At 32.1% G+C, this 22421-nt stretch overlaps 1 protein-coding gene across 1 annotated transcript; it reads left to right on the top strand.

Annotated features, from left to right (window-relative positions):
- The first annotated feature begins 3700 nt into the window (after nt 1–3700).
- On the top strand, nt 3701–21270 carry LOC129216518 (2-amino-3-ketobutyrate coenzyme A ligase, mitochondrial-like). Its single transcript, XM_054850733.1, has 11 exons — nt 3701–4078; nt 4223–4312; nt 4450–4669; nt 4753–4849; nt 4977–5063; nt 8081–8163; nt 11232–11341; nt 14476–14577; nt 17059–17134; nt 18314–18361; nt 18447–21270. The coding sequence occupies exons 1-11, from the start codon at nt 3701–3703 to the stop codon at nt 18551–18553; spliced, it is 1398 nt and encodes a 465-aa protein (XP_054706708.1). The 3' UTR covers nt 18554–21270.
- Nucleotides 21271–22421: the final 1151 nt, after the last annotated feature.

Here is a 22421-nt window from a genome sequence, read left to right as displayed (position 1 = left end):
TCTCAATTTAAGCCCAATTTTCACATAAAGTCCCGATTTAGGGAGTAAAACATACTTACATATCGTTGGAAAGAGAAAACTTTTCAATGAATAGTTCTTTTTTTTATTGCAATTTAGGCCCAATTTTCACTTAAATCCCCAAATAATCACGTAAAATCCCTGATTGTTGAATATGCATCACTTGGCACAATTTGTATTTTCAAGGGGTACTGGGCAAAACCGGGCAACGCAGCTGGTTTTTAAGTAAATGGGAGCCTTTCCCCCAAGTTTTAAGCTTGGAACAGGCAGAGTCAGCCTTGAGCCAATTAGAGCAAAAAGCCTGAATTGGGACTCGCTCTAACAAAATCTTATATTTTCTCACGAAAAGAAATAAGAAAAAAAAATATGAAATAAAAAGTTCAAATGAACTTAACTGATATCCATTATAATATGTTTAATATTTATTCTGGTTGTATGAAGCTACTTTTAGTGCAATTAAGGGAGCAGGAAGAATTTCCTGAAGATTTTAACATCCCTATTAAAGTTGGCAAAATATATTTCCAAAATTACTAGTCTGAAATAAATTATCCGGAAGGAAAAATTAAAACATATAGCCAGTAGTACATTTTAAAATCCATATCCGAGGGCCGTACTCGCTGTATCCTATAATTTCTGGTTAAAAGGAAGAAACTTGGTAGCGGGGAACAAAATGTAAAATTTTTTTTATGATTATCCACAATTAATACGGTGAGCAACAGCATAAGAGTGATGGGCCATACCCCAGGATTTTGCTATCACATGGACAATGCGGAAATTGCTCCGAGACCCCAAAGTTTTAGGAACTATTGTTTTTTTTAACTTTCTTTATTTGCTTTGATAAAAAATTTTGAACTCAGCAGCAATGACAATTTCAATAATATACAATTAAACGCTAACGTAGGAGCAATTCCGAAAAATAAATAAATACTTGAGTAAATAATAAACCCCAAATACTGCGTGCTTGATACGCATAAAACATCACCATAGCAATTCTAAAGAACCATGGGTGCCCATATAGGGGGCAAGTGGAGGCTCAAGCCCTCCCCCCTTACAAATTAGAACTTTTTTGCTTTTAGTACTTTTTTCTTTGCAACACTGTGAAAACATTTCTTCTCCAGCCATTAATGAATAAGTTATTAAAAATGTCAAATTTTAAAAACTCTAATCTACTGAAATCGGTTTCCATGGGGAAAAATCATGTTAAAATATGGGGGAAATGTTTGAGCCCCCCTTAAAATTTTGCATATGGGCACCCATGTAAAAGAACACAAATTGCCTATAGCCTCCATTCCTCTTCTTTGGTTTTAAATCTTCAATACCAAAACATTTCTTGGAGCAGTCATCAAACCTTGGCATAACTTTTAACATGACCGAAAATGCTTGACTTCACTTTCAAAAAAATTTAGGAGGAGGCTACACGAGCGTCTACCATTACCTCAACTTTATCGCCAAAAACTGGCAAAAATTACATCAGTAAGTTTTCAATTTTAAAAAATTTCCAAGGATTCATAATTCATAAATTTTACAACCCTCCTCCAATGTTTCCTCCCTAACATCTCCAAAGGTAGCCTAAAATAGTATTTTTAAGATTTAAATTTTTGAAACATTTCCAAGGAAAGGCCTCTGAACCTCTTTTCCTAACTGATGACCCCTTTCCCTAGCATCAGTACAATAGCTTGAAATTCCAATTTCAGAAAATACTGCTACAAGAAACCCTCTAACCCTTTCCCATGGATAGCATAAAATGGGATTCAGTTTCGAAAAAGTTCCGGAGGGAGTTTCCTTCCTTTTCCTCTATCGTTATCAAACAGGGTCTAAAATTGTGTTTTCAACACTCAAATATAAAAATTTCTCTCCGAATTCTCTATCGTCACCAATGATAATCTAAAATTGCGCCTTAAAAGTCTTTGATTTCAGAAATTTTCCACGAGATCACCTAATTCCTTTTCTTCTCCATCTTCATCAAACATCACCTGACTGGGAAACCCCAGACTTATCGAAATTTCAATCATAATTCTGTAGGAAGGGAACAAACTTTCAGACGTCAGCTATGAAGACTCTTCCCAGTGGCGTAGCTAGACCCGACTTTCGGGGGGGGTTACTTCTTTATATATATATATATATATATATATATATATATATATATATATATATATATATATATGTATAATCGCTTGGAATTTTTCCTTTTCTTCTTTTTTTTCTTTTTCTTCTCTCTTCTTTTTCTCTTTTTTTTTGAGACTAACTTTTCGGGGGGGGTTTTGTCCCCAAAACCCCCCCCTTAGCTACGCCCCTGACTCTTCCGGAGACATTGGACGGTTTATCTGACCTCTAACACCCCCTCTCCCCTCCCAACCTCATCTTCGTACTATAATTGCTTCTTTAAACTTCAATTTCAAAAAACTTCCAAGGAGAGCTCCACCATTCCCTGCAAATCTGTTCTACTTCTGACACCCCAAAGACAGACTAAAATTGCATTTTTAGAACTGGAAAATTTTGGTGTATTTTACTTTTCTGTCAAAGCTATAACTTGCGCACATAAGAGGTTTGTACGTGCGTGGTATGCAACTGTCTGCTCACCTCCAAGAATGAAGGGGCTTGCTCCTTCACTTTTCACAGTTAAACAATAATGATTGACAGAAAAAGGATTTGTTGCTGGGTGGATTGATTTATTCACCCTCAATGGACTTTTTTCTTGTTATTTCATGATAATCAAACTTTTAATTGGAAGAAGGAAGTCTGTAGCCATCTGTCCCGGTTTTGCAGGCCATATTCCACATTATTTGTAGGCCATTTAATCAGTCATGTTAAAATTCCATAATAATGCACAATTTTACAAAAAGAAAAAAATCAGCATCAGGGGCATCTCCTAACCCCCACACTTCTTTTGAACTCCCCCCCCCCTCCAATTTTTCGTGCACCAGCCGCCTATGATTGTGCATAAAGAAACTCTTTTTATAATTCATTCATTCATTTCTTAAGAAAAAATAAATAAAAATCAAACAGGATGCAGAAATTTGAAGGAAGACGGATAATTGCGGCAGTTTTGAATCCTTGCCAGCTTTGGAAAATTCAACGGCACTTCTCGAATTTGCAGTCATTCTGAAAAGGGCTTGCCAGAATTCTCGGATCGGGCCCTGCATGTGCTAAAGCCAGCTCTGGGATCAGGATGGAAAAAAATGGGGGGGGGGGGGGAGAAAAATTAACATTGTCATTTAATTATTTCAGCCTGTTTTATTACACTTCATTTTAAACGTTTCTGTACAATTTCTTGCCTTTTTCCCCCCCTACAATTTTATCTGATTTCTTAATATTCGTTTAATGAGATGAACATGATTTCGTTAGCCTAGTCTTGCTACTAGTATTTCCAAAATAAAATCTGAAATTACGGTAGTCCCACATTGCTTCCTGAGTTTTTTTCCTCATGAAAAATATACGAAATATAGTAATAATACAATACAAATTAGGATTTGAAATCAACTGGTATATCAGGGGCATGAATATTTTTTTGTTCAGCTAGAATTCAAAATTAATTTTATTCATGTATTTATTACTTGATTTTTCATTTTGTCATTAAAAAAAAAGGTGGGGGAGTGCATACCACAACACATAAAATAATTGTAAAAATTCAGGTTAATATATTGTAATTGAAAGTAAAGGTTAATTTTTTTGTTTGAAGTTTATGCACGATCTGAAAAGAAAAATTCTTGCAGACATCCAATTTTATAATAAATTATTTTTGATTTTAAGTGTATTTATTTATAATTTCTATTGCATTAAAAATAATAAATTGCTCAAGCATAATTTTGTCTTTTGGTGTTTAATTTTAGTTTTCAATAGATTATTCAAAGTGCAGGAAGGTTTCCCTGCTCAGTCTTCCCTTAGGAATTCTTGGTCAGCTGCTAAGGTTTTAATTGATGAGCAAATTGAAAGTATTAAAGAAGCAAAAACATACAAGGAAGAAAGAATAATTATTTCAAAGCAAGCCTCTCACATAAATGTTGAAGGACTGAAGAAATCTGTAATTAATTTTTGTGCGAACAACTATTTAGGATTGTCGGTAAGTTTTAAGTCTTGAAAAAGTAAAATAGTAACAAATCAATATATTTTTTTCGTTAATGGCACCAGACTTATTAATTAAATCGCACTTAAATACTTAAAAACGCAGACTAGAATTCATTTGAGTTTTAATTATCCTTTTCAGAGTCATCCTGCTATAATACAAGCTGGTAAAGATGCATTAGATGAATATGGTGCTGGATTAAGCTCAGTTCGTTTCATTTGTGGAACACAGGTATTGGGAATTATCGTTTTAATTGTGTACTATAAGTTTTTCTTATGTAAAATATTTAGTTTCTATGTCTGTTTATTTATTTCCAATAAGATTAATTCCTTGTAGCTTCATTTTAAAAATTAAATTTTTATTTATAGGATTTGCACAAGAAATTAGAAAATAAAATTGCAAAATTTCATGGTAGAGAAGATTGCATAATTTATCCCAGCTGCTTTGATGCAAATGCTGGATTGTTTGAAGTTCTTTTGACTGCTGAAGATGCTGTGTTATCTGATGAACTAAACCACGCTTCCATTATTGATGGAATAAGATTATGCAAAGCACAAAAATATCGATATAAGCATAGAGATATGGCAGGTACATTTCCCTTTGATATTTATTCAACTGTAGTTCAATTTTAATTTGAAATTTAAGTATATAAGATAGCTCTCAATATTTAGATTTGGAAAAAAAACTTCAAGAAAGTTCTTCAGCTCGATTGCGTCTCATAGCTACTGATGGAGTCTTTAGCATGGATGGAAATCTTGCCCCTTTGCCGTTAGTTTCTAAACAAATTTCTATCATTCTTGTAGCATCTGATTACATCTCATCATTATTATTTTGAATAATACATTTTGGATTTGTTATCCATTTAGTGGACCTTAATGTATATTTTCTTTTTCAGTGAGATATGTAATTTAGCAAAAAAATACAATGCTATGCTGTTTGTCGATGAATGTCATGCTACTGGAGTGTTTGGTAAAACAGGCAGGTAATAGTGCATATGAATTTTTAGTTTAAATGCTTAACAAAATAGTTTTAGTCAATAAAGACAATATTTCTGTAAATGTACATACTAATCTTCAAATGTATTATTTGCTTGTAGTCCATAGGTTATAAATTAAAGATAAATATTATATCTAGTTAGCAAACTGGAATTTTCTGAATATCCTTAATTGTGAATCTTGTTCATGGTTTGGTGGAAAAGGAATTAGGATTAAAACAAGGTTCAAAGTTGGTCACAAGAAGCCTTTCTTAGGGTACCCTAAAAATTACAGATCTTACGAAAAACTGTATCAAACTATGGCTTTAATTTGTTTGTTATGGTGTTTAAAATCACGAACAAGTGATAAAGTATATCAATGTGGCTTTTAAAATCAAAAGGGCCAATTAATGCTATCTAGCATTTTGCTTAGGGGGGCTTTTTATTAATTACTGGGGGCCCCGAGGGGAGGGAGGGGGAGGGATCAGACCCTCCAAGTTGATATTTTAATTAGAAATCGCGTGGTCTAGTGGTTTGGCAGGAATCATATTTCATTTGGTCCTGAAAGGTAAAAAAGTATTAGGATGAGTTGTTTTTTACTTGATTTTAAAAAAATGAATAGTGTAAAATATAATAAAAGAATCGCACTGTGTATGGACTATCTTATTTTCAATTAATATCCCATCATATACAAAAAGTATTTGTCGAACAAACATGCGGTCTAGGTTCCTTTTAGTAATAATTTTTTTTGCACAAAAAGGTTTTTAAAAAATAATAATATTGAACTTAATAACGATTCCAGTGATGTAAAATTCGTTGTTTCATTATTTTGAAAAATGAAATGGAATCTTACGTGTGAGGGGGGAAGGGAATCTTACTTACCCTTACATAGGAGAGGGTGGGGGGGGGGGTCAAAAATTGCCAAAATCATCCTTACATAATAATTAATGGTCCCTAGGTAGTTCATACCCTAAGTGTACCCTAATGTAGAATATGTAATAACAAAAAGTGTGCAGTTAATGACTCTGGAACTGTGTCATCAATATACTGTTCAAGGGGGTTTCTGCAGATGTGTCAGACCCTCTGTCCTAAAACTTCTCAATCGGGGCCGTGTACACTGATATAACCAACTGTATAATCGAGGGTGAAAGCTATCAATCTTTTGACAAATATCTGTCTGTTTTTGAAAAATTTTGAGACGGAGTGAGACAAAATAAGATAAATGTGAAAAATAAATAGCAAGTGAATGAGTTTAATACGGGAGAAAATTCAGACAAAAGAGCTTTTTTTAAATTAAATTTGTAGTGTATAATTATGTTACAGAATTACTATTCATTAGCAATGATAAGAAATAAATTATTCATGAATAAAGTGGGATAATTATAATGTTATTTCTTTAGCAATCATCATAGTTCTTCAGTGTGTATATTTATATATTTTTCAGGCTTTGGAATTTAACTAGAAATTCAATTCAATTTTAGTGGTGGCAGTTTGAAAATATTAATATCTGCACTAAAAAAATATAATGCACTACAAAAATGTTTAAAAATATAATTTAACGTTTGTTCCAGTGCTTAGATATGCAAAACACAGTTTGAAATTTAACGAGAAACTTCTTTTAAATTTTGAGCACTATGCTATCGTTTTTATTTTATTAATATGTTATTATTCAATGGGGGGGAGGGGGGGGAGAGACACTTGCCAATTTTGCCTAGGGCAGCAGAACTACTAGAACCGGCCCTGATGTTTTTATTTTAGAATACTTTTTGCAGAAAAAAAGTGTTTGACTTTTAAGTATAAAGCTCTATATTCAATCCTTGTATTTAATTAAAAATTAAATTTGAGACAAGCCTTTTTTATTAAAAAAAAAATCTGTCTTGTGATTTTTCCCAACTTTTACCCTCTGCAACTAAATAGGATGAAATCTTATTTGAGCAAAATTATAGATCAATAAATTTTGATTCTGAAGTTAGTAACTGTTTTGCTCCTATTAAAGCTTCCCAACTTATTTACATCTTGTCATTTTTTCATAAAAGGGGTGAATCTGTAAAGAATATTTGTCTTTAACACGTGTTCATTCTTACACTGGAATAATATCTTCTATTTCTTACGTAGCCACATTGGGGTGCTCATAAGCAGACTAGAATGTTTTATTTTGAAACAAAATGGACAGATTTGAATCAATTGTAACTAGAGTGTGTTTAAAAAACATAGAAACTAATTTCAGTATGGTATTACTTCTTTAATGCACCTTTAGTTTTAAAATGTTTTTCTATATTTAAGATCAAAAAATCTTACTACTATTATGTATGCGAAAGTTTGTCTGTATGGATGTATGGATGTTTGTTACTCTTTCACGCAAAAAAACTACTGAACGGATTTTGATGAAACTTTAAAATAATATAGCTTATGCATCAGAATAACACATAGGGTAGTTTTCGTCCCGTTATGGGGAGCAAAACCCCTGTAGGGGGGCAATAAAACACAATTTTCATATAAATTCTCTAATATGGGGATGAAAAAAACTTGGGATCTGGATTTGTAGTGACTGTTGACCCTATTTTGGGACGATTTCTCCGGTAAGAAGCTATACAATAATTTAGATAGCAGGTGTAGCGCTGGACACCATTTGACGGGGATGGGGATTATAAGGGTTTGACTTTATTTAAGAATTGTTGACCTCACTCGAAATGGAATTTTTGAGAATTACCCAAACTAACTTCTTTACAACTCCTGAACGTTTTTGAGATTTATTTTGTGTGATTTTTTGGGTGTCTTCCTACTTTCAACGACATTTCATTTACCCCCCCCCCCCTTCCCCCTGATTATCAATTTTAATCATACCTATTGATACATTTAAAGGGGCAGGCAATTTGAAATGTCAGCGAAACTGGAGACAAATCATTTTTTGGTAACTATTTGAGCTCTGCCTGTGTTGACCGTTGACTTGAATCGATTGAAAAAAACTACATCAATGTGAGCGAAGCTGCAGGTAAAAGCTAGTATATATATAATTTATTTTACAGAGGGATTGAAGAGCATTTCAACTTGAACGGAAAAGTTGATATAATAAATTCTACTTTAGGAAAAGCTTTAGGTGGTGCTGCTGGTAATTATGTTTTAATCTATTTTTATTTTGATTGTACTAAGAACATTTCTAACCATCCCATTTAAACATTTACTTTAATGAAAGCAAAAACAGCTAATTATTTGTTGCATATTTACTATTATGCAATGTGATGTTACTTTTCTAGATTAAAGAAATGTAAATTTCCTGTTTTGAATATGATGCAGTATTATTTTCTCCATAAGCAAGTTCTGTAATGTTTTAGCTGTTCTTCTTTTTAAGTTTTAATTATTTTATCATGTGAACAATCGAAAAATTCACAACTTCTAATTAAAGTAGCAATCATTATTACCGTATTACCCCGCATTATCCGGCATGCAAAATTCGGGGGTTCACCAGATTTTCAATAACACTTGCCCTGGTCCTTTCCGGCATGCTGGAAAAATCGAGGTTAGGAAAAAAAATTAATACTGTAAAAAATATATGTTCAGCTCAAAAATGAATATAAGTTCTATACATATTTTATTAGTGTTAATAAACAGTTTAATTTTGTTCAAATATTTACTAACAATGACATTTGTTACTTTAACAAGAAAAATATTGTTTAATAAAAAATAATTTTATAAAAATTAAATTAAAACTAAGTAAGCAAACATATAATGCTAAGCAGTAAGTGACTGCCCTTAAACCAGTCCTAAAGAATTTACCATAGCTATTCAATAACAAAAAAAAAACTTACCTCTCTAAAAGGAGCCCAAAATAATTTGTAAAAATTTTTTGAACAAATCGCAGTAACGATGATTGCTTCTGAATTGAGGACTTGATCGGCATATAATCAAATCCATTGATAATGACCTACCATAAATAACAAGCACATATTACATGCAATACACATTTTTTTGGAAGAAAGTTACTTTCGGGATTTATCTTTTTTTTTCCTTACAGTGGTTTGCTTTCTGATTGGAACTGAATGGGGAAATTTAGTTTTGTTCTGTTGCAAAATAAGCCTTAAATTATCCGGCATGCATGAAAATTTGAATTTCCAGGCATGCTGGTTAACCTCGCTTTTTTCCGCATGTCGGATAATGCGGGGTAATACGGTAAATAATAGCTTAAATCAGCTCACTGAAACTATTCCCAATAATGATCACTGAAAAATACCTTTGACATTTTTCTTTGTTCTTGGCATTCATCACATGTCGGAAAAACTTTTACTTTGGTACAATACTTGTTAGTTTTTTTCTTATATTTCACTTCGAAAGTTACCTAGAGAGCATCAAGTTCAACACCTTATAGGGTCAGCAGACAAATTTTTGATGGAAGCAAACATTTAAAATATTATTGCTTTAAATAAATATAATTTACAACAACTTAGTGGGCAACTTCACAGGTTTTACTGTATAATAAGTTGCATGCAGGTTTGTGGTTAGGAAGCCAACTGAAACCAGACGATCCATGTTTCATCCCCGGCTTGGAAAGAACCTTGCACTGTTCACTCTATAAAGCTAATATAGATCCTAATACAAATATGATTGATAGCCTAACACTTTATAGTTAGGAATTTGTTGTTAAATATAGGAAATATTTAAGTTATAGAATGTTCAAAATAAGCAGAAAAAAAAGAAGAAAACTTTAATTCAGAAACTGATTTTGTAGGCAATTCAAATACAGAATTAGAAAATACATTTTTGCTGCATTTTTTTTAGTCTATATTTAAATTCTGTATAATTTTTTTCCACCATCTTCCTCGAAACCGACAAAAACGGGTAATTTTGCAAATTTTTGTGGTCAGCAATTATTATAAACAAGAAATTATTTTTCTTCCAAAAAATAAAGTCTATTTTTGACAGTAAATAGAACTTTTTTTCAATCCTCATTAGCGAAAAATTTCTTTTGGACATATTTTTAGTTTGATGTTTCTGTTTGGAACATTAGCATGTAAAAGATTTACCGTATTTTCGGGAATAAGCGCCGCGGCGCATACAAGAAAAAAAGTAAAATTGCCGGTGCGGCGCATATAACGGGTGCGGCGGATACAGTGTTTTTTTTCCAAGTTTAAAAAAATCAGAAAATGCTGCTAACAGATGGCACCACATCGTTTGCTTTCATTTCGCGGAAATCCCTCGCCCTTAGGCGACAAGTAAAGCAAAGAGACGAGATGCGTTTGCCGTTGGAAATCGGATAAATTAACCATCGAAAGTGATGACCAATCGAGGGATGCCGAAGGCAAAAAGTGAAAAATGGGGATTTTTTAAAATATTTCTTTATTGTTAATTAAAAATACTAACGAGAAATAAAAATTTTTTTTATTTACATTTAATCCAGCTTGCTTTACTACTGATTGTGCTTTTAAGTTGTTTAATGCTGAGTGAGCGCTTATGGAACGTGCGGCGCATACATTAAAAAACTTTTATTCTTTGAGAATATATTACAATGCGGCGCTTACACCGGGTGCGGCGCTTATTCCCGAAAATACGGTAGATACTCCATCAATCCAGGGACATTGCTATAGTAAATAAAGTAACTATCTTGAGAAAAGTGTGGAATGAAATATATTTCTTTCGTTTTGAGCCATGAGAGAGCAGTGCTAATAAATTCATTAGTTCTATACCCTAGAGCCTAACAGTGGACCTAAATCTGGCTAAAAAGGGTCGCTGCTTCCTGAAAAAGTTTAGACACATCAACTTCAAAATTGTTTCTTTTTTTCTTCTTCTTTTGTACCAGACACAGAAATATCGTCAGTGGCTGCTAGTATTGTCCCATGCATAGATTCAAAGAGAGGTCATAACCACACCTCCTCAGTGACCAAAGATAGTGTAAACCTTTTTGAGGCTTATGTCTTGAAACATTCCTCCCCCATTTATGTAAAAATGACACCTGTGACTCCACCCTTCCGGAAATGACCCCCCTCCAAAACCAGAACCTGGATACAAACTTGTATTGTCCACATATGACGCTAGGTGCGCACCCATTTTTGTATTTACAACACGATTGGTTAAAAGCATGTTCAAAAAAATCTTTCAGAATTAGCTATTGGTTTCTAAACACTGTTTTGGTTACAGGCTTGTGTAATTAGTGCTTTTACATTAATCAGAACAAATTATTTTTAGGTGGTTACACAACAGGAAAATCAGAGTTAATAAATCTGTTGAGACAAAAATCACGTCCATATTTATTTTCAAATGCTCTTCCACCTCCTGTTGTTGCCTGTGGAATTAAGGTATAGTAAAACATATTATTTGATTTTAACCCTTTATCAATCGAATAATTTTCAAGAAAATGGTCATAAAAGTGTCTAATTTTTTTTTATTCAAGAAAATTTTATAAAAATAAAAAACGAACATTATGTGCATTCAATTTTTAATTTTCGATATTTTTTAGATTGAAATTTTATGAAAAGCCAACATTCAGGCTTATTTTGACTGAATGTTAGTTTTCCAGCAAGCAGCAAAAATGTAAGAAATAAGTCTTTTAAACATTAAAAGAGAATTTTATTAATCTTTTGTGTAATATAAGTGAAGATTAATAAATTTTTTTCATATGGTAAATTTCAAAGCATGAGATACAGAGGCCAACGTCACAATCTGGACAGTAGTATAGAGTTTCCTTCCTGCATCTCTTATTGTTTTCATCTCTCCTAGAACAACAAACTGCATTTTCATGATGGTTGCCGTTTCTTTTGATTTGTTGGTGTCTGTCCATGGGAGGATCCAGGGAAGGGGCCATGGCCCCCTCCGAGAAAATTTTAAGAATAGTTAAAATCCCCTTTTTTGAGCAAAAATGCAAAAAATGTCCCTTAATACATTTAAAAGTCTAACAATAGAGGGGGGGGCATGGCCACCCTGAAAAAGTTTCAAAAATAGTCAAAAACTTTTTTAGAGCTAAATATAAAAAAATCTTTATTATTCCTCGAAGTCTAAAAAGAACATAAAAACAACGCCGGGGAGCCATAAAACCACACTGAAGAAGTTTCAAGTATAATTTTTTAAACCCTCTTTCCTAGCTTAAATTGAAAAAAAAAAAAAAAAAAAAATTCATTGTAATTCATGTGAAGTCTAACAAGAATGGAAACAATGCCAGAGGGAGGGCATGGCCACCCCACCAAAATTTCAGAAATATCAAGTGTATGGCAATTATTTTGGTTCATTTAGCATAATGGGCTCATCTTGTTAGACGTGTACTTCCCCCCATGAGGGAAAGAAAAGGGATATGTGTTAGTAAGAGTCCAATAAAAAGTTATACAGTTAATGATTGCGCATTAAGTTAGATTTAAGTTTTAACCTGGCTTTATGCAGCCCTATGTAATTATCCTTCATTCCTTTTTTTAATATGGGACCCTCCAAACCACTCCTATTCCTCATGTTAATATTACCAAAGATCGTCTACAAACCACGTTTTAAAAAATAAGTAAATGTTTCCTACCATTACCAAAGATAATTAAAATGCATCTTTAAGACTGCAAATTAGAAAAAATTTCTTGGTGTGAGCCCTTGACTTTCTCCTCGACGTAACATTACGAAAAGATCGTATTAAACTGCGTTTTTGTCTCTACAATGGAAAAAAAAAAAATCTGCCGGAGAAACCCTGAACCTCTTAACATCCTTCTTTGCTACGTTGGAGATAATGTTTGCAGTTTTAAGGTTTCAATTTCAAAAAATGGGAGGGGGGGGGGGTTTGCACACCAGTCCTTAGTGTTATGAAAGACAGTTAAAATGCATTTCTACTATTACAAATCAGAAAATTTTCCTTATGTGAGCCCTCAAATCTCTCCTCTGTCTTAACATCATCAAAGATTGTCTAAAACTGCATTCTTAGAGCTAATATTTTGAAAAATAGGCAGGGGAGCACCACCGGACCTCCTTTCCCCTAACATTACCAAAGATTGTCTAAAATATGTTTTTAAGACTTTAAATTTGAAAATTTTCCTGGGGAGACCCTCTTTACTTTGGAGTTAATATTGTACTTACGGTTGGTTCATATTGGCTTCCTCTTATATCAGAAGTCCTATACAGTCGCCTCAGAACACAGTAGTGATTACAGGAATACCACTTTGAGGCCACGATATATGCACACGTTTGTTAAGAAAAGAGGAAAATTATTGGGAAGGTTACAGCCTTTTTGTTAAACTTGCGTCGCCTAGTGAAAATTCCTTTAAAAATGCTCTAGTTAAAGGTGGCATATTGATAATTGTAAAATTCAAAAAAAATTCCAAAGCATCGTATTTTTTCAAATGCCCCCCCCTCCGAGAATTCTGTCTGGATCCGCCCCTGTATCTGTCTATAAAATGCATCTCATTAAAACGAATAACACGTGTAACGAAAACAAAAGTAACTGGGCTAAGATTTCAAAATAAATATCACAAGAACACATTATTCGATTAGTGCTACATCTGGTGGGAAAAAAAAACCTCTGCAATTATATTTGAAATTGACTGGTACTGCCATCTGGTGTATAAAAAGAGAAATAAAATGTATTCTGGGCAAAAGAAAGAATTGGTTTCAATTGTTTCGTTGCCTTAATATTGCACACCCCAGCACAGCAATATCACGGGTGCGAGAAATGGAGGCGAAACCCCTGCCCGTGATTTTCACGGGAGCAAAAGGGAAGCTGTTAAGTAACTCATTTATTAAATTTTGAAGCAGGTCACTTCATCTAATATTTATTGCAAACACAGACTTCAGAAAACAATTTTTGAATTTTTAAGAAATATTTAATCGTTTACACTATACTTCCTTGCTTGTAAATTTCTAAAGCATTTGAGCAGTGTAATTCATTGCTCTAAAGCAATCAAAATATTTTTTAGTTACACAGTATGGCAAGACAACATTTGAAACTTTAAAAGATTTTTTTTTATTTCAGTATTTTTTTTTTAACCTTTTCTTCTACAGTTCAATTGAGCAGATTTTTCTCTTGTTTTACAGTTTTTAATTCCTATGTGGAGGGGTGAGGGGTAGTAAAATTAAAAATTAAGAATTTTGGATCAACCCCACTGGTGAAACATACACTCTATAGAGAGTAGAAAAAGAACAAATGACAAGAAATGAAACGTGCATTTGGTTTTTCAATTAAGTTTTTACGTACCAATTAAGATTCTTTTGCGCATTATGAGATGGATAACAAATTTAATCATATAATTTTCAACTTTTATTCTGCAATACTTAATATTTAAAAACTTTCATTTTCACTTAGTTTTAAAATACTACTACAAGTTTGTGTAGTTTTGTATTTTTATTTACGTTTTTTTTCCAATACTATTCAGTTTTGCATGACAAAAAGAACAAATTACACTATTATGTTTCTATAACTTATGATTCTTACTAAAAATCTTTAAAAAGAGTATTTTTTTTTATATAGGCATTAGATATATTGTTCGAAAGCTCATCACTAGTGGAAAAATTACACAGAAATACCAACATGTTTAGATCTGCTATGTCTGCAGCTGGAATGAATGTCATTGTAAGAACAAGTTTTATTCTTTTGTTAACAAGGAAATACTTTGGTACCCCAAAGAAGAATACTACTAAATTTGCAACATACGTCGCAGAACAGATGCCTGAGCTGCAGGACAATTTGGTTCAAATGTGAGAGGAAAACTGACAAATTTTCTGCCAAAATTCTGCAAATTTCTGCAGAAACTGCTGTGTTGAAAATTTGCAGAAACTGCAGTGCAGAAAATCTGTAGAAACTGCAGATTTTCTACAAATATCTTCCAACTCAAGATAGAATTTGGCAGAAATTCTGCAGATTTCTTGAAATTCTAAAATTCTCGCAAATTACAATAATTTGGTGGAAAGCTTGCGATGTTGAATTCGATAAGTCCTCTGTAGGACTTTCCAACCAATCTTCATGCACTGCAATTTCCGCCATACACGTATGTTTTGGAAACATGCCAACATTGAAACACGTCCATCACCGGAAATTGCATGTCTTGTTTGAGATTTCAATCCCTTTGCATCCAGAAAATATTTCAATTATTTATAAAGTTTTCAAGTGTTTTATTATATGTAACCCAAACTCGAGTCATTTTATTTATTATTTCACTGGGTTCGTACGGGTCATGGAAATCCTGGAAAGTCATGGAAAAAAAATAACAGAATTTCAGACCTGGAAAAGTCATGGAAAATTAAAATTTTCATTGAAAGTCATGGAAATTTATTTCAAGTCATGGAAAAATGTCCTGGACAAAGAGAAAGGAACAGTAACTAAAGGAGCATTAGAAATCTTGAGTAATTTAACAGTATAGCACATAAAAGCTATTAAAAGTGGAAAATTGAACGATCCAAAAACCAAATCTGAATTTTGAAATCTCATTGCATCCACTTCTGTCGCAGCCACTTGCCATTTTTTGCGATGTGATTTTACTGCCTGGACATCATTTATTTTGAATTTTCTGTTATTTTCAACACTTCTTATGTTTCATATTCTGTAGTAGCAAAATTTCACGTTCTTAGTTTTGCCACACCCACTCAAAAAAAAGCAATTCACTTGCATGCGAGTTCGATTCCATCACTTGTAAGAACTTTATTATTAAATTTTTCAGAGTTAATCTCTTAATTTGTTGAATGTTTTAGAAAATATAGATATTAAGTGAGGCGACAGAATACAGAAAAAGAGGAATTCCAATGCTCTAAAACAGTAGTGCCCAGCATACGGCATGCAAAACTAATCCATGCGACCCACTGCTACGTTCAATGTCGGGAATTAAACGTGTTCTGAAATTTCTGTACCTATTAATTTATATGCATTTGAAAATGCAAATTTGTAAACAAAACAAATATACTTTTGAATCAGAAGATTGATTCATTACTGAATAGTTTTTTCAAAAAAGATCTGGTTTGGAAACATAAAGAACTAAACTATGTGGCTTTACTTCAAAGAACCAAAATACTGTCAAGTTATGTGGATGATTAAAGGCACTGTTGACACTAAAAGGTAACTTTTGAAGCAAATTTATTGAAACTTAATGATGACTCATTCAACCTTTGTCCAATTCAATATCATTCTGCCTGTTTAAAAAAAAAATCATACATTTAAACATCATCATATTTGCTTCATTGCATTTTTACTTTACTTAAATTTATATGATAAAGACAAAGAAGAATAGTTTAGTTTTTTAGGTGTGCACTTATATTTTTCTCACAACGAGTAAGTGCTTCAATGAGGCTGTGGGACGTTTTGCTAATGCTCATTTCCAAATATTACCAAGTTTGAGATTAAATAGTGCTATTCTCTTCATGTAACGAGGTCATGAAAATTTTCATTGAAGTCATGAAAAAGTCTTGGAAAAGTCATGGAATTTTTTCATCCAAATAGAGTATGAACCCTGATTTCGGTAACTTCTTTATTTAGTAACATTATTTTAATTGCTCCTTCACGCCATGTAAAATTAACCAAAAAAAAATGTGGTTTGACACCTAGGTTTGGATTTTTATGAAATTTTGTATCTTTGCTCTTTCTATGCATTTTAGAAAATACATAATAAACTATTTTTGGAGAATCTCAATTGGTTTAGGTTTAACATCTTGTTAAAGATTTTTTGATTGTATAGTTTTCATGATCAACTAATTTTCCAAATTCAGTGCTCTTTAGCTATTTAATTAGTCATTTGGTTGAAAGCTGTGATGTTTCTGGAAATATCTCATTTCCACAGAAATAAATCGCTTTAGTAAAAAAAAAAAAAAAAAAAAACTCCTATATGAAACGATTTTGATTTTTAGTACCCAATTTGTGGAAAATGTCATTTTTTGCGTACAATGCTTGAAGTACTTGCAGAACAATTTTGGTCAGATGATTTTACGTTACAGAACATCGTAAATTATAATCGTTGTATTCTGCTTTGGGGCTTTGGTATATCCTAATAATAATAGATTATATCACTTAATTTTTCCTTGAAAAATGACTTTTAAACTAGCTTCAAACTGTTGATTTTATTTTTAGGGTGATGATCATCCAATATGTCCGGTGATGTTGTGCGAAGAAAAACTAGCAATGTCAATGGCTAATAAAATGCTAGGTAATCCTAAATTGCTAATCTATGAAGTACCATGATTCTATAGTTATGTTATTTTAATGTAATTCTATGAGTAATTATTAAGCTTTCTGAAAACAACAAGAGGTAATGTGTGCTTACTTTTGCAATCCACGCACCCCAGATCAACTTTATTTTTCTTTAATTCAAGCATAAATTTCAATGAACAGAAGAATGAAATATTTTAAATTTGTTTTTAAAATAATTCTGTCTTAATCAAACCCCTGATGGAATTTATGTTCTGCTAGTAGAAAAAAAACAGTTACTAGTACTTCATCAAAAGATAAAGTTTGATAAGAATTCTTGAAAGTGAATGTTTGAGAATAAATACAAAATATAATTTAATTTTTGATTAAAATAATGCTTTTAACTTGAGCGCAAAAAAGGTATCTTAAGTCATTCCATGTCAACTGTAGTGATTTTTTAAATTCTCCTCACCCAACCATTTCTGAATTAGATGATTTTCAGCTTCGAAGATCCAAATCCTGAGGATCTAGGATCTCCTAAAAAAGTGTTCAAAATGGCAGAACAGCTTTGTGAAACAAATTGGTGAGTCAAATGGCACAAAAAGCACATCAGTAGGCACAAGGAATGTGTGTGCGAGATTTCAGCTCGATCTTTCTTTTCGTCTTTGCGGCAGCCCTGTCTAAGAACATGAAAACTTTTTTGAATAGCTATTTTCTAACTTAAATTCCTACTCCCCCTGATGGTCCTGGGGATAGTATTTTAGTATGGGTCCTTAGGGGCCAGTAGAGATAGAGCATACCAAATATCAACTCCAGGGGTTGAGGAAAACCCCAACAAGTTCTGTCGTGTAAACTGTCCTCAGTCGCGTGTTCATTTTCTTTTGTCTTTCTTAGCGGTGGATATTTAGCTTTGTTGGTGGCTGACATTTGGTTTTCTTGGCGGCCGGGATGCTCCCGCGTCCCATGATACAAGAAAGATTTTAGTTATGCTCCTTATGTACTGTAAAAAGAACATAGACGATTTCTGTCAATTTTTTTTTTTTTGCATTTTCAAGAACGACCTCGTAGACCAGCCAACCAACCTCAATTAACGACCAGTTTTTTATGTAAAGGAGAGTGGTTGCTGCAGAGAAGTTTCATTGTATTGCATAGAAAGAATTTTGCTGTTTAAACTTATTCTAAACCCTTTTTATTTCAGACCATGGAATATATGTGATTGGATTTACTTACCCAGTAGTTCCTAAAAGTAAATATTTCTGTTTCTGATAATCAAGTTATGAAATATTTTTGTTGTTGAGTAGAGTAGTAATTATGATTATTATTATTTTTAGATCGAGCTAGAGTTAGGGTACAAATATCTGCAGCTCATTCAGAAGAAGATATACAAATGGCAGTGCAAGGTTTTCATTCAGTGGCCAAAGAACTTGGAGTCATATAGTTTTTCAAGTCTCTAAATTTTACAGCATTTTAGATCATTTGCAGCTAAATGATTTCTTTTCTTTTTGTCTTGGTTCAATAGCTTCATTTCCCAAATTAAGACTGGGACAAAAATTCAGAATGGGATTTCTGCCTCAAATCCTCTCCTTAAAAATAGTCTGCAAGCTCCTATCCATGGAAGAGTCAAAAAACTGCAGTGAAAATTTAAAAACAATTTCTTCCAACTTAGAATGAAGTAAATAAATTAAGCTGTTAAAAGTTAGACCAACAAAGTTAAATGCACCAATTTTCAAAAAAAAAAAAAAAAAAGAAAAGAAAAGAAAAAAGAAATTGACACAGGTTTCAAGGAACCTTTTTTTTAATGCAGAAAGATTTTAGCTTATGGATTTAAATTCACTAATGAAATGCATCTATAAAATAAAGAAGAAGGAAAAAAAAACTTATTTTCATAAAATGAGGTTTCATTTTCTTCAATATTTTTCTTTTTCATTCAAAGCACACTTGAGGGGAAATACAATCCTTTTTAACTCTTATCAGGAGTTAATTTTCTTTTCAAAAGTTTTTCACATTATCTTTTACAGTGCAGATGAATATGTTTTGATCTTTTCAAGAACTCTAATTGGAATTTTGGAAGAAAACTTTTAAAATGAATTTGAACAAAGTTGTGGGGGGAAAGATACCCACAAAAAATGAAATTTTAGGATGTACAAATAGTCAATTAACAATTCCCCTCTCTAAACTCTCCTTCAACCCAAACGAGGAGGAATCTCCACTCCACTTTGAATTTTTTTACCTGTGATAGATCTGATTTTAGACAAATCGTACATCTCACAATAATTCATCCGTTTTGCTTTTGATATCTAGCTGTATAATTAATGCAAATTTATTACTCACTCGATTCTCAATGTTCTGCATATTTTACATTATTATTTCAAATGTATTTCTTCCTTGGCTTTAATTTTAAAGGGAAAAAAATACTATTTAAATTTATTCTACAATGAAAACTAACATTCCAAAAGTAAGTGATAAAATTAGTATTATGTATTATAAAATACAATGTAACATACAATATTTTTAAGGTATCTTAAGATTTAGTCTTTATCATATCTTAATATATGTTTTATATTTCTTTGATAACATGAATTGTTGACTTAAAACTATTTTTACGTCACAGCATTTTTTAAAGAATGGTTGTATATCTTTCCCTGAATAAATTTTTTTATAGCAGTATGCTATGCATTAAATTGAAAAAAATACAGAAATTTAAAAGAATCTTCAGTCAAAATTGACTAATGAGAAACATAATAATTGTTGGTTGTTTTTAGCAAAAAAAATATGATTTGTCTTGCATATCTGTAATAATAATAGTACTGTGTAGCAAAAAAATACCTTCAAAATGCTTCTGGCATAATTCTTCAAGATTGTTATGTTAAAATAACCCCTGAAATCCAAATATGACCGCCTCCCCCCCCCCCCCACATCCCTATTTTTTAGAAATGAGCCCCCCAATTTTTTGTTTTTGACAGTTTCACAGCCATTATTTTTATTTGTAGGGAAAAAGAGCATAAAATTAACCATTTACACTTTTTAGAAGGGCTAAAGAGGTGAAATGTTCAAAAGCATGAACATTTAGACCAGACCATGTGGGGAGACTCATGGAGGGGGGGGGTATCCCCCTAAAATATTTCAAAGATCACAGGGTTCGTACGCTCTGGAAAACCTGGAATAGTCAGAGAAAATGGAATGGTTGAAAATGTCGGGGAATTTTCCAATTTTGGCCCCAAAATATTTGTTTTACAATTTTTTTACAGGGAATTTTGTGCCATGAGATCTAATCTTTGTTTTTATCGATGTTTCCTGAAATTTTTTTACAATTTTGAGGAAAAATTACGCTAGCAATAAAAAATTGGCAACCCCTCAAAAAAAAAAAAACTTTTGCAGTCGCCATTTTTGGTCCTTAATAGTTCCCAAGAAAAAAATTCCTTGGATGAAGAGGAATTATGTACCAACTCAACAGAGGAGACAACAATTTACTGCTTCTGAAGCACAAGCCTGAGGATGAGAGGGTCAAAACTGTTTTTCTATCCAAAATTTTTTTCAGCAACATGTGAAACGTAATCGCTATGTTTGGTCATTCACAAGATGGAAGTAGACACGATGCTTCAGTGCCTAAGTTTCCAAAAACAAAGCAGAATTGGATGTTTTCTTTCGCTGTTGACTAATAAAAGAAACACAAAATTTGCTGCAAATCGTTTCTTTTTTTTTTTTTTTAATTTTTAGGTGTCATTTTCTTGAGAAATGAAAAATTGTCTTATCCTCACTGCCTTGGACGCAAATGTGCTAAATAACTTTTCAACTGAATTGTAGTTTCATGAAGATTATTTTTCAATTGTTTTCATGCTACAAATTCAAAAAAAAATTTAATTTTTGCGTAGCCGCCACATTTGGTCATTCCCAAAATGGAAGTACATAAGATTTTTATGTGCCTAGGTTTCCGAAAATGACATAGGATGTTTATTGCAATGCAAATTGTTGAAAACAATGCAAAATGTGCCTTTTTTGTGTGGATAATTCCTAATTATTTTCTGGAAAAATGCAAAATTTTATCTTCAGAACATTTTTTATTCTAATTGATTTAGACGCTTATGTGCTAAAAACTTACTGTTTTGTCTTAGGATTATTAATTATTTATAACTACTTTTATGCTACAAATTCTAAAATCTTTTTATTATCTTAAATTTTTCACTTAGTTGCCATATTTGGTCATTTGGGAGATGGAAGTAGATGTAAATTTTCAAAATATAATTGGATGTTTATCTCAATGTAAATTATTGAAAGTAACATAAAATGTCCAATAAATAATGAATTTTTAAAAATTATTTTCTAGAGGAGAAAAATTTTACATTTAATATAAGCATCCTTTAATATGCGAGAGAAAACTGATGATTATTGGCATTGGTCTATGTTGGTTTTTGTTATTATGCACTATAAGGTCGATGCAACAAGTTGATCTTATTTATACTGAAAAATAGCTTTGTATTTTGCTCAATATGTTTTGTGTTATATACTAATAAGAAAATAAAAAGTATTTTAAACCAACAATTACAGCAAAACTCGAATATTATGGATGACACGTGGCATTGAAGAAACGCTAAAATAAGTTGAAAGTACTTTTCATTTACGTTTACTACTTATTGAAAACAAACAACTTTGAACAATGCTTTTAAAAAAAAAAAAAACCTAAATTTTGAGAGAAAAAAGAACTAAGGGGCAAAGTTTCAGTTCTTAAACATTGCTACTTTAAAATTTTTTAATTATTTTGAAAAGATTGTTATTTAAACTTAATTTTGAATGAAGCGAGTAACCTGGAATTTTCTAAAAGACATCCTGGAAAAGTCTGGGATTTTTTTTTTTTTTAACCACAAGTGTATGAACCCTGAAATCATCAAAACCGATGTTTTTAGAGGTCTATTTTACTATTTTTTCACTTTTTTTTTTTTTGCACAAACATAGAGTTTAGAACTCACACCTGTGAGCCCTTGTCCAACCAAAAAATTTCATGTAGTATTTTTTTTTTTTTTTTTAAATAATTTGGAAGCATTGCATTGTCGGAGATACATCGCAGATCTTCAGTACAAAAACCTTATAGTATTCAACTTGCATTCCCAGATATAATTATGATTAAAATTGAACCTAGGTATGCTTATAAAATAACATTAATGAAAATATGAATATTTCTGGGGATGCATCAGCTCCATTGTTTATTACTTCTTGATATAGTGGAAAACAATGGAAGCAGTCATCAGTGCACCCCCAGATATAAATACATATTAATGCTAAAGTATAAGCATACTGAAGTTAATTTTTAA

The sequence above is a fragment of the Uloborus diversus genome, chromosome 2 (assembly GCF_026930045.1).
Source record: "Uloborus diversus isolate 005 chromosome 2, Udiv.v.3.1, whole genome shotgun sequence".
NCBI classification, from domain to species: Eukaryota; Metazoa; Arthropoda; class Arachnida; order Araneae; family Uloboridae; genus Uloborus; species Uloborus diversus.
Note: the sequence above shows the minus strand (reverse complement) of the source record. Positions and strands in the feature narration are given on the sequence as shown.